This window comes from Colletotrichum acutatum, assembly GCF_030867785.1.
Source record: "Colletotrichum acutatum strain CBS 112980 chromosome Unknown BDZ83scaffold_122, whole genome shotgun sequence".
Lineage (NCBI taxonomy): Eukaryota > Fungi > Ascomycota > Sordariomycetes > Glomerellales > Glomerellaceae > Colletotrichum > Colletotrichum acutatum.
Window position 1 is genome coordinate 63,125 of NW_026849116.1, and position 16,403 is coordinate 79,527.

Here is a 16,403-nt window from a genome sequence, read left to right on the forward strand (position 1 = left end):
ATTCTCAAAAGACGTGTGGCCTCTTAGCAACCTTCAATACCTCGAGTCACACAAGCTCACAGCAATGGCTCAAGACACAAATCTCTCCCTGTCGTACACATTACGAAGATTATCTACCGATTATCCTCTACGTGGAAAATACACCCGTCCCCTAAAGCAGTCCTTCTTTTTTATGGAACCTGCTTTTCTTGCCTGTTTCTGATACCAATCTGTCCCGTATGGGACTCGATGCAACGCTTTCTCAAACAATGTCCAGGTAAATGACAATCCCTCCTCTGGATGATCCTTATATGCATTTCCCATTGATCTCCCCTCTCCTTTGAAATCCTCCAGTCTTTCCACAAAAAAGCTTACACACACATAACAAAAGAAATTATAGCATTACCGATACCTCTCGGTAGGCATCTCGTAGACATCCGGTACGGGACCCGAGTTATACGTCATACCCGGCGCGGGTCTTGATTGCTGTTGCGGCGGCTGCTGCGGCCTGGGCTGCGACTCGCCCATCTCGACGACCTCGTCTCCTCCCATCTCTGCGGGTAGGATCCTCGTTCCACCAAGCTCCTGCGCACCACCCGTCGGCGGGCGAGATCCGTATCCAGCACCCGCAGGCGAAACGGTGCTGTTCGTCATGGGGCTCACGCTTTGCGAGGGTGGCGAGAGCTGGTGCTTGGGCACGGGCTGCCGTCTCTGCGTTCCCGCTCCCGCTCCGAGCGCTGCAGCACCTGCAGCAGCACCACCGTAGCCGGCTCCAGTCTCGGACATACCTCCACCGGGCCCGCTGAGGGGCGAAGGGCCGTTGGGATCGTAGGCGCGCATGTCGTCGAGGTCGGCGCGAGAGGGTCGGTTGGCCTTGCGGCGCTTGTAGAGCCAGTATCCGATACCAATGAGAGCAGCAAGCCCAACAATACCAACACCAACACCGATTCCGGCCTGTGCGCCGGTGGAAAGGCCTCCGCCGCTGCTGGAGCCCGTGCTCTGCGCACCGCCGGTCGCGGTTGCGGTGCCTAGGCTGCCGCTCGTCGGGCCGCTGTCGACGGTAGTAGGGGCGGCGGTGTCGATGGAAGTGGAGGTGACGGTCAGGGTGGACTCGACGGTGATTGTGGTCTGGGCGTTGTTAAAGAGGGTGCTTGTGACCATGGAGGTGAGGATGGTATTCGAGGTCGTGGTGAGGAGCACGGTGCTAGTTCGGGTGGCCAGGACGGTGGAATCGGCGCCTGCTGAGCCGGAGACGGTGACGACTACGGTGACGAGAGCGCGCTTCTCGATGACGCCGTATCTTCGGAGATCGTTGGCCTCGGCGGCGGGCGTGATTTGAGCAGCCGGGGCGTCGTAGGGAGCATCGAGAACGGGGAGGAAGTTGAGGCTGCGCTTGGCAAGGACGGTAGAGGTGACATAGTTGGTCACGGTGGCGGTCGCGACATCATTACTGGTGATGGTGGTGGTCTGGAAGGTCGTGGAGGTGACGACAACGGTGGTGGTGACTGTACGCAAGAAGACTGTGGTCGACGTGACTGTTCCTCCGCCGCCGCCGCCCACGGTGGTGGTGATGGTTACTGTGGTAGTGGCCTCTGCCGCAGCTGTGGTCTCTGTTGTGGCCGCCGGAGTCGTGGCTACGGGTGTCGTGGAAGTGGGCGTCGAACCGGTGCCGGTTTGTCGGGGTCGGAGGACAGGCAGGGGCTTGCTGCCATTATCGACAAAGGGAAAGGCGGTGGTGAAGGAGGACCAGAGTAGGGCCGCGAGGCCGGCTGATCCGAGACGCATGGTTGCGATGCGGCCGCTCTACAACGAGTAGAGGACCGAGAATGAGCGCAATGGCAGTGGTGAGGATTGAGGTTGACTTTCGTTGTGTGGATGTGTGAGGTTTAAACGGGGGAGGGGGGGCGAAGAGTCGAGTACGGATTGATGAAGGAGGAGGAGGAGGAGGAGGATGCGGTAGGTAGTGACCTAGGGTAAAGTGGGTCGGAAACAAGTGTGAGGGAGGTGTGTGTGGTGGTGTAAGTACGAGTTGTGTGTGTTGTGCCACCGCGGCGAAACACGGTGGAATGGGGATGGCGTCGTACAGTTTGGTTGTGGGAAGAGGAAACGGAACGGTGCGAGTAGACGGATGAACAATCGACGGGGCTAAGGTACGAAGTGAAGATGGGAAGCAAAGGATGGAAGATCGGCTACCTTGGGACTTAGGTCACGCCGGGACAGGTTCGGTTGATTACGAGAAGAACTTTTAGTGGAAGGAACGGAGACTCGAGAGTACGGGAAAGAGCGATGTAGATTTAGCATCGATTGGCGACTGCCTCCATTTGCTCAGTTCTGTACGGAGTACCTAGGTAGATCTGGGCTGTTCACTAACTTCACTTCGTACGCAATTTCTCCCTCCCTTGAGTCTTGACACGAACAACCTGCTCGAGTCCTAGAGACCTAGACCATGCGAAAAATGCACACAATGCAGCCAAATCTGCACAAGTCCCAGCAAGTGCGCCTGTACGGCTGTACCTCCGCAGCAGTGCAGATTCCGTCGAGCTTAGCGTCCCGGCCGACGGGTGCTAACGGAAAAGCCACTCGTAATAGCGTCCACACGTCCAAGGTGGCGCGGTTTACTGGTTTTTTGCCTCATCTGTCATGGCTCATGAATTGGTCCAAATGGGTTGTGCATGGTATTTCCCCCTTCTGATTCTCCTATGTAGGACTCTCTGATGAACTCCGTCTTCTCCGTCAGGCTAGACGCTGGGCAGCGCTTCTCCTTTTCGTGGTCCATCAAGTCTCTCCACCGTCGGATACTGGGGAGGAGCCCGAGCCGATGGTTTGCAAGAGGGGCCCTTCTCCCAAGAACTTCGATTGAACAAGTGACAGGGAAAAAATAGACAAAAGAGTGGGCGGGAGGGGCGTCGAGGAATTAACCACTCCATCTGCTGCCCTCTCGGGTCCCAAACGGCAGGTTGTTATTCAATACTGCTGCTCGAGGGCGGCCCAAACCCAAAGGAAATAAGACCAAAGGGCGACGGAGCGAGAAAAGGCTAACAAATGTTTAATTTGGACAGGCCCAAGTAGGAAACACAATGACACAACCACACAAGGGGGGCACAAAAAGGGACGACGACTCCGACAGCGAGGGCTTAGAATTTTCGGATGCCCGTCAACTTGGAGCTCTTTTCGACAAGGTCTGTCCCCGCCATCCGAGAGTGCTCTCGATGGTGATGCGCGCCGCTGCTTGGATATCCGCTGAATGCTGCAATGGCAGTGCTCGACAAGCCCGCCATTGACAGCCCGCGGTGGCCGGGCTCTTCGCACGCACACACGCGCACTACATCATGGGAGGTGCTATGTGCCCCCAAAACGTGCCTCCATCTCGCTCTTTCCGACCTCTGTGCTGTTTGGATTGAAAAGATGGCATAATACGGAGAGAATTGACAGCCAGTCGATGGTTATCAGCAACAATACCAGGGCTCGGGGACAACGAATGAGTATCGATAGCCAGGCAATACACGGCGGAATTCCATTGGACAATCAGCAGCAATACGAGATTGTCGGAACACCGCCTTGGTCCCGCGACGGTTAACGAAATCTCCCCGTCAACTCCAGTCTCCAGTCAAGTCCCCCCCGTGTTGCCTGCCCCATCATGCGGTCCGCGGGATGAACCCAAGTGGGCAACATACGATGGCTGAGTAACCAAGGGCCCCGACAATGGCCACGACGACGCCTACGACAGCGACGCGTCGAAGAAGAAAACATGTTGAAACTGCCATGATAACGAGGTTTCTTCCACCCGTATATGCATCGCGCGGTGTTGAGAGGTTTCAAAACGTCGCAAACATTCAAAAGCACGGAATAGACCCGGACCCTTGATAGATGTTGCGCTTCTCCCGCCAGGGTTCATTTGAATCCCTCCCCGGGCCATAAAACCACTTCCGTGTCAACGCCGGCGTGGCGCTGGTCACCCGGGCGTTCAACGACCCTGGATTCCTCACATCGTCAGCTAGCGCCACAGTTGCTCGCATTCGCGCATTTCCTGCCAAATTCGATCTTTCGGCGGTGGACCGTATCGCGACATTGAGACGCGCCCAAACTATTACAGCGTGTCGAGAAAAGAAAGAAAAGTGCTCGTGAACCGTGGTAGCGAGTGAGTGACCTTGCTCGTGTCTCACCCTCGACAATGCTTCGTAAACTATCTGTATGCTCGCAGCTCGAGAGGATAGAGTAGTGGTGTTGACGTCTCGTCATGCGATCGGCGCGTGGGCAGAATGATATCAGCCTGGGCAGACGCTTACAGCAGACAGCGCATAACAACACACACACGCACACACGCGCCATACAAGGAGCCGAAACGGAATACGAGATCAAGGTGCAGCAGCCAGCGCCCAGTAGGCCTACAGAACGGTCGGTTTAGGGAGGTGGGCTCGCCAACAGCGTCATCCTCTGTAGATCAGCACCGTCTGCGACACGAGAGAAGATTATAAGGATTCTCGGGTCTCAAAGATGCTCAAGATGGGAGAAAAGCCCGACAGGACCCAATCTCTCCTGCAGTCCGTCCAGTTCCACGCATGAAGCAGTATCATGCTTGGAGTCTATCAACTCTCAAGAAAGGCCGCTACTCAATCTCTTACCACCAAGCTGGCAAGCTTCGAAAGTGCTTACTGCGAAAAGAAGAAAGAGGGGACTGCCCGGGACACTCGGGCGTCCAAGACTCGAAGGGGCCCAGGGGTTGTAATTCCCGGAAATTGCCCAGAGACACAGCGTCCACCAGCCGGTGAGTAATCCAGTTGCCAGCTGAGCCACACCTCAATGTGAAGTCCAGGCACACGGTGCGCTCACTCAGCGTGGGGCTTGACGGGCTTCTACAACGTCTGTGCATTTGCCTTGAGTGAGAGTGTGGCTCACATGTCGCTCACGAGGAATGCATTCTCCAATTCAAGCTTTATTTCTCCAGATTTCTCGTCATTTTCCCCATTTTGTACTCACAAGTATGAGACATTCCACTTTTGTGCTATTTGACATGAAGTCGCCTCCATTCTTGCCCGCTCCCTACCAAGGTCTCTGCTCGAAAGGTTTCGTCTTGCCCATGGGCTGTCGCCGGAAGAGTGGACGGTCTCACATGTTGTGACTACCTCAATAATCTTGGCCGTCTCCAACTTCACATCATGATGGCCGGAGCGCATAATAGACAACTACAGGAGATAGTGATGGTCTATGTTCTCTTGTTAGAAAGGAATGTCTGTGTCTGCTTTTGCTTACTTTGAGAGGCAGTCATCTGGTTGGCTTAATATGTCATTCTGTTATCGCCGTTACAAAAGTAAGTCTGCACATATTGACGCCATATAGCAGTCGATGGGATATGCTTAGCGCACCTATTTCCGACCTACATATATGCTCAATCGGAGTCCGAACCCCTGGAGCGCATCGAACGCGAACTCATCGTACGCCTCGATCGCGAAGCCGTGTGACCGGCTTGACTGCCTTTCCTAGATTTCGATAACGGCATCGGGGGGACCGCAACGTCTACGTTCGCACTTCAAATTGGATTATTGTCTTTGTACGGAGTATTCGAAAGAGAATACCCGAAGCTTCGGCGCCACCAACAAGCCATCTCGCCGCATCTTATATACTCCTGCGCTGTTCCACGAAGTCTTCAGAATGAGCATCGGCGATATCACCCAACAGATCCGCCGACGTCCGTACACACAGGGCCCGAAAGAGCTCAATCTCATGCTCGCCCAATGCCGTGTCCTTCCCAGAACATCTGAGCTCCTCCCTCTCGCCGCCCTCAGTACCGCAAGCAATCCACCCTCGCCTGCCATCCAACCAGGTCGGCATGTTGATCGGCCCATCCCACGGCCTCGCCCAATCGCCCGCGAAGAAGTTGATGGAGGTCAATGAATTCTTTGCGTAAAGTTGTATGAACCTCGCAACTTGGAGGGCACTCGTTGCCGTGAGCAAAGGGCTGGCGAGCTGCTCCACCGGACCGCAGGTATCCTCGCAACGGACCGCATCGTACGGGCCCTGTTGACGACGGCATTCGCTTGCGATCTCAAGGTATAGCGTAAGGTTGGTCAGTCCAGCCGGGAGGCCTAACGCGAGAGCACGGAGGTCCTCCCATGGCCACGTGCCGTTGCGGTTGAGGTCGATGGTCAGAGATTGCAAGTTGGGTGCTAGGTTGCGAAGGTCTCGCAGAACTTCCCTCGGAAGCGCTGGCCTCTTGGACTCTAGGCTTTCTGGCGTACGCCATTCCAGGTGAGTGAGAGAGCGGCCATGGTGATCGAGGATGGGGCGATAGACTGGTTCTGGCCGGCGTCTAGCCATGAAAGGCTGTGTAGCGAATGCGGAGGTAGCGAGAGGGCAAAGTCTACTGTTGTGCTCCGTTCGAGCCTCAATGTGCGAAGGCTTGGTAGAGATTGAGGCAGTTTGCTTTCGACGAGTGTCTCGAGAGGACCGTCGTAGTCCAAGATTGAAAGATTGCGGATCTTGGAGAAGTCCATTGCGTCGAGCCACAGTTCGATGTTGTTCACTGATCTTTGGTCTTCTGTGAGTAGTCCCCATTTCACCCATCCGAAGGCACCACCCGACCAGATCCAAGCACTGAGGTGAGTCCATCCTCGTAAAGGACGTAGGTAATCCCCATCAGTATCGTAGAATTGATACTTTTCGAGGGATAGTGTGTCCAGAACGGGGAAATACCGCGATGTTCCGGCGGGATCGAGGGGAAGGCTCCAGCGATCGGGTTCTCCTACACAACCGATCTCCCCGACACGCAGGTTTAGCGATGTGATGTTGGGACAGTGGGTGAGAGCATCGTGGACTTCATCTAAGGACTTGTAGTCTGCATTACTTGGGCTTTGGTGGGATGGCGGTATGGTGACTCTGAGTTCCGAACTGGAGGGACAAGTTACGGGCTTTGCTGGTGAGGCGATTTCAGCCCAGATGAGGAATGAGGTGAGAGTATGTGTTGGAAGCATGATGGCTCTAGTTACGGTATCGATGGCTCTTCTAGCCCATCGGTGTTCGTTGTGATCATGCGGCGAGAATGGAAGTTGAGCTTATCAGGTAGAAAGACGATGGCTGGGAGATGTGACAGGGGCATATTGGTTGGACCCCTGTTGCGCTGTGCCTCATTCAACGTGCCCACCGCCATTTTCATGCTGTGCTTTTGCTGAGCAAGCGCTGTCAAGTGATCACTTCAGCCAACGCCATAGTTGTGTTTATATCACATACCCGCCATACGTTCGCGCTCATAGCTCAGAGGTCGATATCTGACGCTGCTTGGAAAGAACTACGCTTGAGGGTGGCCATCCCTCGCTGTGTCCTACTGCCTGGTCGGAGACCTTTCAAGTGTCGTGATACTAGAGCCGGGTTCTCTGATAATACCACCGGCTAGCCGCTTGTGTGAGCGTGGCGGTAGTCTCTATCGAATACTCGCCCTACGTTGCAGCGCCGCTCCTGCGTGATCCAAGAAAGACACCAGGAGCGACCGAGGTCTGTAGGGTCAGAGGAAACATAGCCATCGCTGGTATCGCGATATCCATGCCGTCCGCACTGACATATTTCCCGGAGTAAAAATGCCAACAAGTTTAAACTATCCAGGTATGAGGAAGTTATCTGGATGCGGACGTTGAGAACTCTATCCCAGCCGTCAAGTCACATGATGGAACATCAACGGAGATGTATGCCTGAGTGGGGAGACCAAAGGAATCTATTTCCATATCGTGGTATTCCTTCCCAAGGACTCTTTGTGTGCAGCTAAAGAAGATTCATATCCCCCAGGAGATGTAGAAGACATACACATCCAACTCAAAACACACTCGACGCCTTCAACAGTCGACCAAGGCAATTCACTTCCAATACCCTACATTCAGCTCCACAACAACGATATCATGTCTACCACAATCCAGACCAGATTCCTCGTCATCTCAGACACTCACGGACACACGTTCCCACCTGAAATGATTCCTCTTGTACCTATTGACGTTCTAATCCACTGCGGCGACCTTACTGACCACTCCAAAATGGATGAATACCGCCGAACCCTCGCCATGCTCAAGGCCTTCAAGGCGCCACTCACGCTCGTCATCTCAGGTAACCACGACTTCTCCCTCGACGCCGTAGCATTCAAAGCAAAAATCGAAGAAGCCAACCGCCTCAACGGCGAGCCAATCGAGGCAGATCTAGTGGAACGGCATTATGGCGGACACGGACTGGCCAAGAAACTCTTCGCCGACGCCGAGAAGGACGGTATTATTCTCCTGAACGAGGGTACGCACCAATTCGCGCTGGTTAACGGAGCTAGGCTTCAAGTCTACGCCAGCCCGTACACGCCATCGTCATCTTCATCAGAAGGCTGGGGCTTCTCCTATCATGAAAGCGAGGGACACGAATTCCACATCCAGACGGACACGGATATCGTCATGACGCATGGTCCGCCTCATGGGGTGATGGACATGTCTGCGGATAAGAAGCGCGTCGGCTGTCCGCATCTCTTTGCTGCTGTTGCAAAGTCTCGACCTCGCTTGCACTGTTTCGGACATGTACACGGCGGCTGGGGAGCGAAGAACGCAGCTTGGCGCCCCGAGATCTCCGATAAACCCTCACATTTCAGTAATACTGACCATGAGAAGTCTGAGCTGGTTGATAATCTCGCGACGCTCGGAGGTACCCGGTTCGAATCTGAAGAAGACAGGAAGATGAGGGAACGGAGACTCGAGCTCTACAGGGTGCAACGATACTGTAGGGCAGGACATCTTCGTAATGAAGTGAGCTCGGCGGAGGTCAAGAGCACCATGTTCGTCAACACCGCGCTCGAGGCAGACGGTGAATTGCAACGCTACCCCTGGATCATCGACATTGACCTGTCGAAAAGCGAAGCCGGCAGAGCACCTAGGACTGAGGGGAAGAGGAGGCGGGAGGAATCGACTCAAGAGCTCGAAGAAGCAAGGAAACTCTCAGATAGATCATAGTTCACTGACTTTCGAGCACGATTGAGGGCGTGACACGGCGTTGTGGCAGCTTTCACGTTAGATATCCGGTGTTTAGGAGTTTGCGATACCAGGTACACATCATAATCTTGCAAAGTCCCCTTGTCTGCTCTGGCGCGAGAACAAGATACCCGAAATCGCCAAGCAAAAAGCCAAGCTGTCCCTCGCCCATCATCCCTCACCCACACATCACCAAGCACGAAGAGCCATTCACCCAGACCACGCGCCCCCGGCTTGAAAGTCCCCCGTATCTGCTCACCCAAGTGCCCGGGTGACAAAACCGATTTCCGCTCGGCACATCCGACAAGCACCTTTTCCCGCTATCATCACTAGTACTAGTATCTGCTATACGGGGTATATTCTTTTACGTGTATAAGGAATATTTTGATGCGAAAGGGATAGTAGTTATGATGATGTAAGTAGTGAAAGGTACCGTAGATGCATGGCAGAAGATCGATTGTCCACCCGTCACCCAATCTACTATCCTCGTAAACAAACAAGCAGTCAAGCAATGTTAAGAAGAATGGCTTACGACCCTACGGAAAGAAAAATCCCAACCACGCGGCGGCATGTAACACCCCCTTGCTCGTCCGATATCATCCCAGTCGTAGCGTTTTACAACAGGCGTCTCGAAACCCAACAAAGGGCACACACCCTTCCCAAGCAGTCGTCATCTTTACACCAGGCCCGGGCGTCCGAGCGCTTCCCTCAGTTTCCTCGTGTAGGGCCTACGGGAGCCCAAACGGTGGCGAAGACTTGAGGAAGGGGCACGTCTCACCTCATCTTGGGAACCTTCTCTCACACACATGCACGACTGTGATAGATAACGAGAGATACGGCTGAAGGAAACCAAGTTGACTTTTGCAAGAGCCTTGTGCCCTGCTGCATCAAGAACTGTCTAAGTATACTGATGATGGCATCGCTAGGTACAATGTAAATGTCGGTAGTAGTAAATAGTATATCCACAAGGGGTTGCGGGGATGACGCCCAAGATTATCATCATCCACCGATGCACTTCCTCACTGTCGCCCTCCAAATTCTCCTCCTCCTCCTCCTCCTCTCCGACGGCATGCCTGTGATGCCGTCACCCATGTCGCCAATACCTGGCATCCACCTGGTCCCGCGGCGTCCGGCGCAACTGCAACATGCAACCCCGTGGATCAGACTCCATGATAGTCTATCCTACCACATCTGATAAATGCTGGCAGAGATAGAGTGGTACAGGCAAGCAAAGACGCTGATATTGTTGACAAATAATATGGTGGAAGAGGGAAACGAAACGAAATTGTTGCCTTTGTTTTTCTTCGACTTTGGCTTAGAAGTTCTCCTTGCCCCACACGAACGAGAAGCTGCAGTGGTGTTAGCATCGAACGTGTTTTCAGGCCTAGAATGGTGACTTACCCAGGTTCACTGTACTTATTACAGAAAATGTGCAGCGTGCTACCCAGACCCTTGGGACCGCAGAAGAATACACCGGCCTCGGCGGGCGAGTGCAGCTTGCGGATACCTCTGAAAATCATGTCCCAGTTGGGTCTACCGAAGTTGGTCGGCGAGCGCAGACCAGTAATGGTATCCTTGTCGGCGTTGGCGTCGTTAATCATGATGTTCGTCGCGTCGTCCGCCTTGATCTTGGCCGTCAGGTAGGTGTGGATCTCGATGCGGTTATCGACATCCTGGGCTTCGATGGCGAGAAGAAGGGAGCGGAACCACTCGAAAGAGCCAAAGTCTCTGCAAATCCAGAAGAAGTAGACCTTGCTCAGGCGAGTCTTCTGCTGAGGGTAGTTCATGCGGTACCAGATGGACTTGAGAATGGAAGCAAAGGGCGTAACACCGATACCGGCACCGCAGAGAACCGAGATCTCATACTTGAAAACGTCCTCAGAGGCCGAACCAAAGGGTCCGTCAATGTAGACACGGGGCAAGACACGGCGAAGTGCGGGATCAACTTCGCTGGAATCGCTGTTGACACCGACGACCTTGCTGGCATCATCCTTCTTCTTGTCCCACTCGCAGCCGAGAGCCATTGAGACGGCACGAGTGAAGTCACCGACAACACGCATGTGGATGGATATGTAGTCTTCCTCGGGGGCGCTGGTCAAGGTAAAAGGGTGGTACTGCCACAGAGAGACAGCGGGACAGCAGAAGAAGATGTACTGTCCAGCCCTGGTCTTGGTGTGCTCCTTCTTGATCTGGATTTCGCAGACATTGCTGGGGTGCTGAATGACCTTGGAAACGTACGTCTTGTGGCGTCCACGAACCTCACGAGCGACACGCTCAGCCAGGTAGACGAAACCGCCATACATCCAGTACTGCCAAAAGACACCGATGGCGGACGTGCCAATGCTGGTGCAGAAAGGAGCGAAGTCGGGCTGAATCATGCAGAAGGCACCGTGGATGGACCAGAAGAAGAAGAAGACGATGAACATGTGGTGCGTGTACCAGAATCGCTCGTAGTTGGCACGACGGGGCTTCTCGACCGAGGTGAAGACCATACCCATAAGTGCGATGAGCATGACATAGCCAGTCCAGCCGGGTCCGGAGACAAAGTTGGCCAGCAGCCAGCCGTAGATTCCGAGGTTGTTCTTGGCAGCGATCTGGGCGAAGTTGTTCCAGTGGGCAATGGTGTGGACCCATGAGAAGAAGACGATGGACCAAGCGGTGGTGATGTGGAAGGTGATGTTCTTGTCGAACTGGATGATTCCATTGAGCGGAGTCTGGCGGGCCAGGGAGATGAGCGTGCGGCAGACGGGGAAAAGGACCAAAGCGACATCGACGTGGAGCACAAGCGCAGCTGAACGTGCAATGATGAAAGTCGGGCCAAATGTGTCTCTTGCTATTTGCAAGTTGTCCTTGAGGGCGAAGTTGACGGAGGCGAACGCGAAAACGAGGCCGTGAAGCACGAGGAACACAAAAACGAATCTGTTTGTAGTTAGAACCTGTTGTCTGAAATTCGGACTGGAAGTGCGTAGACATACACTCTTCGGTATCCTTCGTTAATCATCCAACGGTCGAAGCGCTCCCGCATCGTCAAATCCTTCTGCTTCTCCTGAGTCATCTCTCCGGAGAGAAGCATGCGGGTGAGAGGTGTCCATCTTGAGCGTTCCGAAGGCTTCTCGGAGCCTGCGTAGTAGTAATCCATGACTGGGGATTCGATCTGGCTTGTCGCTAGCCAGTAGTTCTTCGACGGTTGTTCTCTTGCTGATTTCCTTTCCGATCCGAAATATCCCCAGTGGAGGGCTGGTCTTCTTCTCGACTCTTTCTCGGATTTCAATTAAACGTCCCCGTTGGTTCTTTTTCCTTCCCTAGTCGTCGTTGGCAATTTCTATTGTCGTGGTGATGGAGATGTGCGAATAGTCGCGGGTATAATCGAACGTTGGGGGTTGGTTCAGAGCCTGCTGAATGGGCGCAGAAAATAATGCATCTAAATGAAAGTAGGCGAAAAGAAGTGATGAGTCGATCCAAGAAGCACGCGCGAACCCAGAAAAGAGCGGAAATTCGAGCCTGCGATCCGGTGGTCACTGGGTCAGCGAAATGAAGGCTTCACGCGCGAGGCGGTGGAAGGATGGAAGGTGGTGGGAGGGGGCACGGAGCTGGAATGTAAATGATAGAAGGTGGCGGGAGGAAGCAGAGAAGAAGAGGTGGCGGCCGAGGGGCTTATGGCGCACAACAGAGTTTTGCGGACGCAAGAGAGTGTGTCCGGGAGACTATTGCGGCTTCTTTTGCTGCTGCTACTTTTCTGCTGGTAGGAGAGGAGGAAGAGGGATGGGCGGCAGGGGGAGTGTAGGAAACATAAGGTGATTTTGTGTCGATGATACAGCCACGCTGCTTGGTTCGGTTCGCACACTTACCTGCACACAATGCCTGCACTCGGCGGCTGGATAGAATTCTTGGTATTCGCGGGGGGATTGAGAGGATTGGCGATAATTACTTGTCCCTACTTGCAGTAGCGGAAAGGGGTGTGAGAGATGAACGCTGGAAGAAGGGGGAAAAGAGAGTCAAAATCACAGCGTCCGGGAGGTGGGCGATCACAGGATGAAGAGGAGTGAGAGCGAAGTCTCGGGTGTGAAGTGTGAGAGGTGTGTGAGGTGGATGCGTTCTGGTTCAGGGCGGGGAGTGGAGGGGGGGCAAGGGGAGGGGAGGGTGGCAGGGGTGCTTCAGGACAAGGGGGTAGGGATAGGGGGGGATCGTGTGGTGGGCAGGGGAGAATGGGAAGGCCTCACAGGTCTCGAATGGAACGGTGAGCATTCGCTGGACACGTTTTCAAGTAGCAGAAAGACGCGGCAATAGATGCTGTTTATCATTCCATAATACACAACATTCATAACGCTTATAATGCTTAGATCGGTAGAATCGAGTGATCAAAGGAAGATAGAGGTGCAGGTTCATGTTTAGGTACGGATTCAGGTGGTGCCCTTCTTGTCGCCGGTCTCAGTGACATGCCGAGATGGTGCGAGAGCCTGCGACATTATGCCTCCGGTGGCTCGAGAGGCAGGGTATTGATGAGTATCGGTTACCGCAGGGCCTCCCGTGTGAAGGCAAGGTTCCAAGGGTTTGGGGAGAACAACCACATGGGGGGGATGGGTGTGTGGATTCAGGAACGATGGTGCGCGAGATCACAGACAACGATGACTAGTCTAGGATATGGCGTCCATGGGAACAATAGGAAGATAAGAGGACGCGAAGACAAGTGGAAAAGGGGTTTACGGCGCAAATCGGGAGTGAGAGGTGAGACTGAGACTGAAGTTCCTGAACGTGAGGTGAGTATGAGAGTGAGAGTGAAAGTGGATGAGCGAGAAAGAGAACAGACCATCCGCACAGAGCAGTGATGGCGCAGGAATGCAGCTTGCGCAAACGCGTTGCAGATACGGCACAGCAAGGCAGCCAGTGGTTCACTCGGCCGGCGCGGACGGCGGACGGACGCTCACTTTCGCGGGCCACTTCACTCAGATCGGGGATCCGTCTCACTCAAGATGGATACTGAAGACTGGAGTTGAGGAAATGGAAGAAAGGGAAAGAAAGAAAAAAAAAAAAAAAAACGTCTGAGCATGGTCCCAGGGCAGGGATGCCAAGCAGCTAGAGCCTCAGGGGGCCAGGCCACATTACGCTTACTTGGGCGGGTCCGGAGATGTCCTCGGCCAATCATCGGCTGCGAATCAATGCAGGTACAATGTTCTTGCCTCGCTGCTTCGGGACGGTGCATTTCTGCATCTGCGCTTGCCTTTCGTGCCTCTCGTGCCTCTCTCTTTCCGTCCCAGTTCTTGTACTGGTATACGTAAGCATGAGAGTACTAGACTACAAGGTTCAAGTCCGTCGTCGAGGGCAAGACTCACCGGACGCTCTTGTCAAGTCTGGCAAGAAACATCACGAACGTTGCTTCAGGTCAAGCAAGGCAAGCGCCAGCCAAGTACTTTCATAGCATCAAAGATACAGCAGGTGGCCAGGTCGTGGGGAGATTCTTTCCTTCCATGGGCCCAATCGAAAACGATAACCCCGCCACGGGAACGAAGCCCAATGGTCCATCCGTCTCACCGACTCTGCCTGTCTTCCGAGTCTTGGCTTTTCCAGGTTCACTCTATCCCTCTTTTTCTTTCCCAAATACTCCGTACTTCGTACACTATCCGTACACTCAACTTCCGCCGATTAAACACCACCGCAGAATACCATTCACATCATTCCATCCAGACCCCCAAAAGTCATGATCCCGGCTTGGACGCGCTTCCTGGGTTGTCGCCGCCCTCCTTTTGTGGGCCCCGTTCCCGTTCCTGGGACACAAGGCCGTTAGAACGGGCTGGACGGCATCACGCACCCACTAGGTTCCCTACCTTAATATCGAAAGAAGCCTACCTTATTCGGACAGCCGCAGTCTGGGATCACCCTCTTCGTCCGCCAATCACATCTACCGTGTTCGACTCCCGGAATCCACTCTCGCCCAGCTCAGCTTAATCGGACGCTGGCCGCATCAAGAGCTTTGGCCGACAACGAGCCGCCTACGACGGTGGTTGACCGTACCCGTACAACTTATTAATTGTCACGAAGCCAAGCCTTTTGGACACCTGCAGTTCATATTGCCATCACGGAGCATGCCGAAATAACCCACACATAGCGAGGGATGCGGATGATTCGCTTCTTCGCACAACATCGTTCCTCTGGGCCCCTGGCGATGGCCATCCCACCGGACCACCAGGAGTCAGATACGACGAATCCTCACAACACAAGAACATGTTGTCGATATTCAATATGCCATAGGGCACTGCAGGATATCTCATCAGTCCCTCCCGCCTCATCACGGTCGCCTACGCCTCGTTGCTGTTTGGGCCACGTTTGGAACATGGCTGGTCTCCCGCATCACATGTGGGTAATGAGGCCATAATCCCCCGCGGTCTACGGAGTACAAACTTCCAAACCGCCCAGTTGCACATCGATACGCCCCCAGCCAACAGATACAGGTCATAAGTCTTGATGAAAGCCACCTATTCCTCGAATCCTCGTTAGTCGTCACCGCAGTGGCTCCCAAACAAGACAAGGGCAAGCTTCAGAATACGATACGTACCCTTGACGGGGATTCATTCCTTGCCCTTCTGATTGGACAAAGAGTCGTTTCGGAGGTGCGAAAGAGGGGCGTGCGTCTCGATTTGTCGCCCAAGCCCGTGTCACAGCTTGTTTCGCCAGGGATGCTTTGACACAATTCTGATTTCACAACTTTTCCCTCTTACTGTGTAGGCTGTCAACTCTCGACTCTCACTCACTCTCGACTGCCTGCCTTTTTACTGATTGTGGCGCTGCATCGCTGCTACGGTGCCTACTTTGGCCCTTTCATCATCACGCCTTCGGAACACTGTTAGTCATTTGGGTATTAGTGTACGGCCTTCCTTAACACACTTCAGCTTCTTACTAAGCGGCGGAACCGACCTGGCTCCCCTCTTGGCAGCACTTGACTGGACTTTCAACAACATCGTTAGTAATTCTCTTCTTCGCTCTTCCTAGCCAATACCTCGTTTGTTCAGTCTCACAAACCACATGGCTTCAAACCCACACTCCCCCCTTTCCACATTCCACTCCCCCTTCTTACCGCTCTCCCGTCTCCGTTCACTGACGCCGGGATATTCTTAGCACTCTCATTGGCTAGGATCCCTCGACTCGCCCTGCCCTGGATCGCATTCAGAGAGGCACCGGCTACACATTCGCCATCTGTCACTACGCGGCTGATTGCCAAACTTCTGGCTCGCCTCCCGCCTGCACATCTCGTCCCGTCACCGCGCAGATTGATCCCCCGTCAACCACTCAACATCCTAGTGGAAGATCACTCACAATCTACGCACTCAGGGCTATCTCCACGTAGCGGCATATGCAAAAATCAGTTCATATTTGAAGCTGTTCTACCCCTTCCCACCGCCAACGTAATTCATTGGCAACCTCAAGCCAGCTTCAATGGCACGCTGCCGC

At 54.0% G+C, this 16,403-nt stretch overlaps 4 protein-coding genes across 4 annotated transcripts; 1 reads left to right on the top strand and 3 right to left on the bottom strand.

Annotated features, from left to right (window-relative positions):
• Positions 1 to 381: 381 nt before the first annotated feature.
• Positions 382 to 1,764, bottom strand: BDZ83DRAFT_756282 (uncharacterized protein; the record flags this gene model as incomplete). The annotated part of the gene is made up of 1 exon (XM_060514725.1): positions 382 to 1,764. The coding sequence occupies one exon, from the start codon at positions 1,762 to 1,764 to the stop codon at positions 382 to 384; it is 1,383 nt and encodes a 460-aa protein (XP_060360296.1).
• Positions 1,765 to 6,197: 4,433 nt separating this feature from the next.
• Positions 6,198 to 6,947, bottom strand: BDZ83DRAFT_756283 (uncharacterized protein; the record flags this gene model as incomplete). The annotated part of the gene is made up of 1 exon (XM_060514726.1): positions 6,198 to 6,947. The coding sequence occupies one exon, from the start codon at positions 6,945 to 6,947 to the stop codon at positions 6,198 to 6,200; it is 750 nt and encodes a 249-aa protein (XP_060360297.1).
• Positions 6,948 to 7,438: 491 nt separating this feature from the next.
• Positions 7,439 to 8,942, top strand: BDZ83DRAFT_734262 (Metallo-dependent phosphatase-like protein; the record flags this gene model as incomplete). The annotated part of the gene is made up of 2 exons (XM_060512938.1): positions 7,439 to 7,572; positions 7,807 to 8,942. The coding sequence occupies exons 1-2, from the start codon at positions 7,548 to 7,550 to the stop codon at positions 8,940 to 8,942; spliced, it is 1,161 nt and encodes a 386-aa protein (XP_060360298.1). The 5' UTR covers positions 7,439 to 7,547.
• A 1,333-nt stretch (positions 8,943 to 10,275) lies between these two features.
• Positions 10,276 to 12,099, bottom strand: BDZ83DRAFT_588062 (ferric reductase like transmembrane component; the record flags this gene model as incomplete). Its single annotated transcript, XM_060506095.1, has 3 exons — positions 10,276 to 10,309; positions 10,362 to 11,879; positions 11,936 to 12,099. The coding sequence occupies 3 exons, from the start codon at positions 12,097 to 12,099 to the stop codon at positions 10,276 to 10,278; spliced, it is 1,716 nt and encodes a 571-aa protein (XP_060360299.1).
• Positions 12,100 to 16,403: the final 4,304 nt, after the last annotated feature.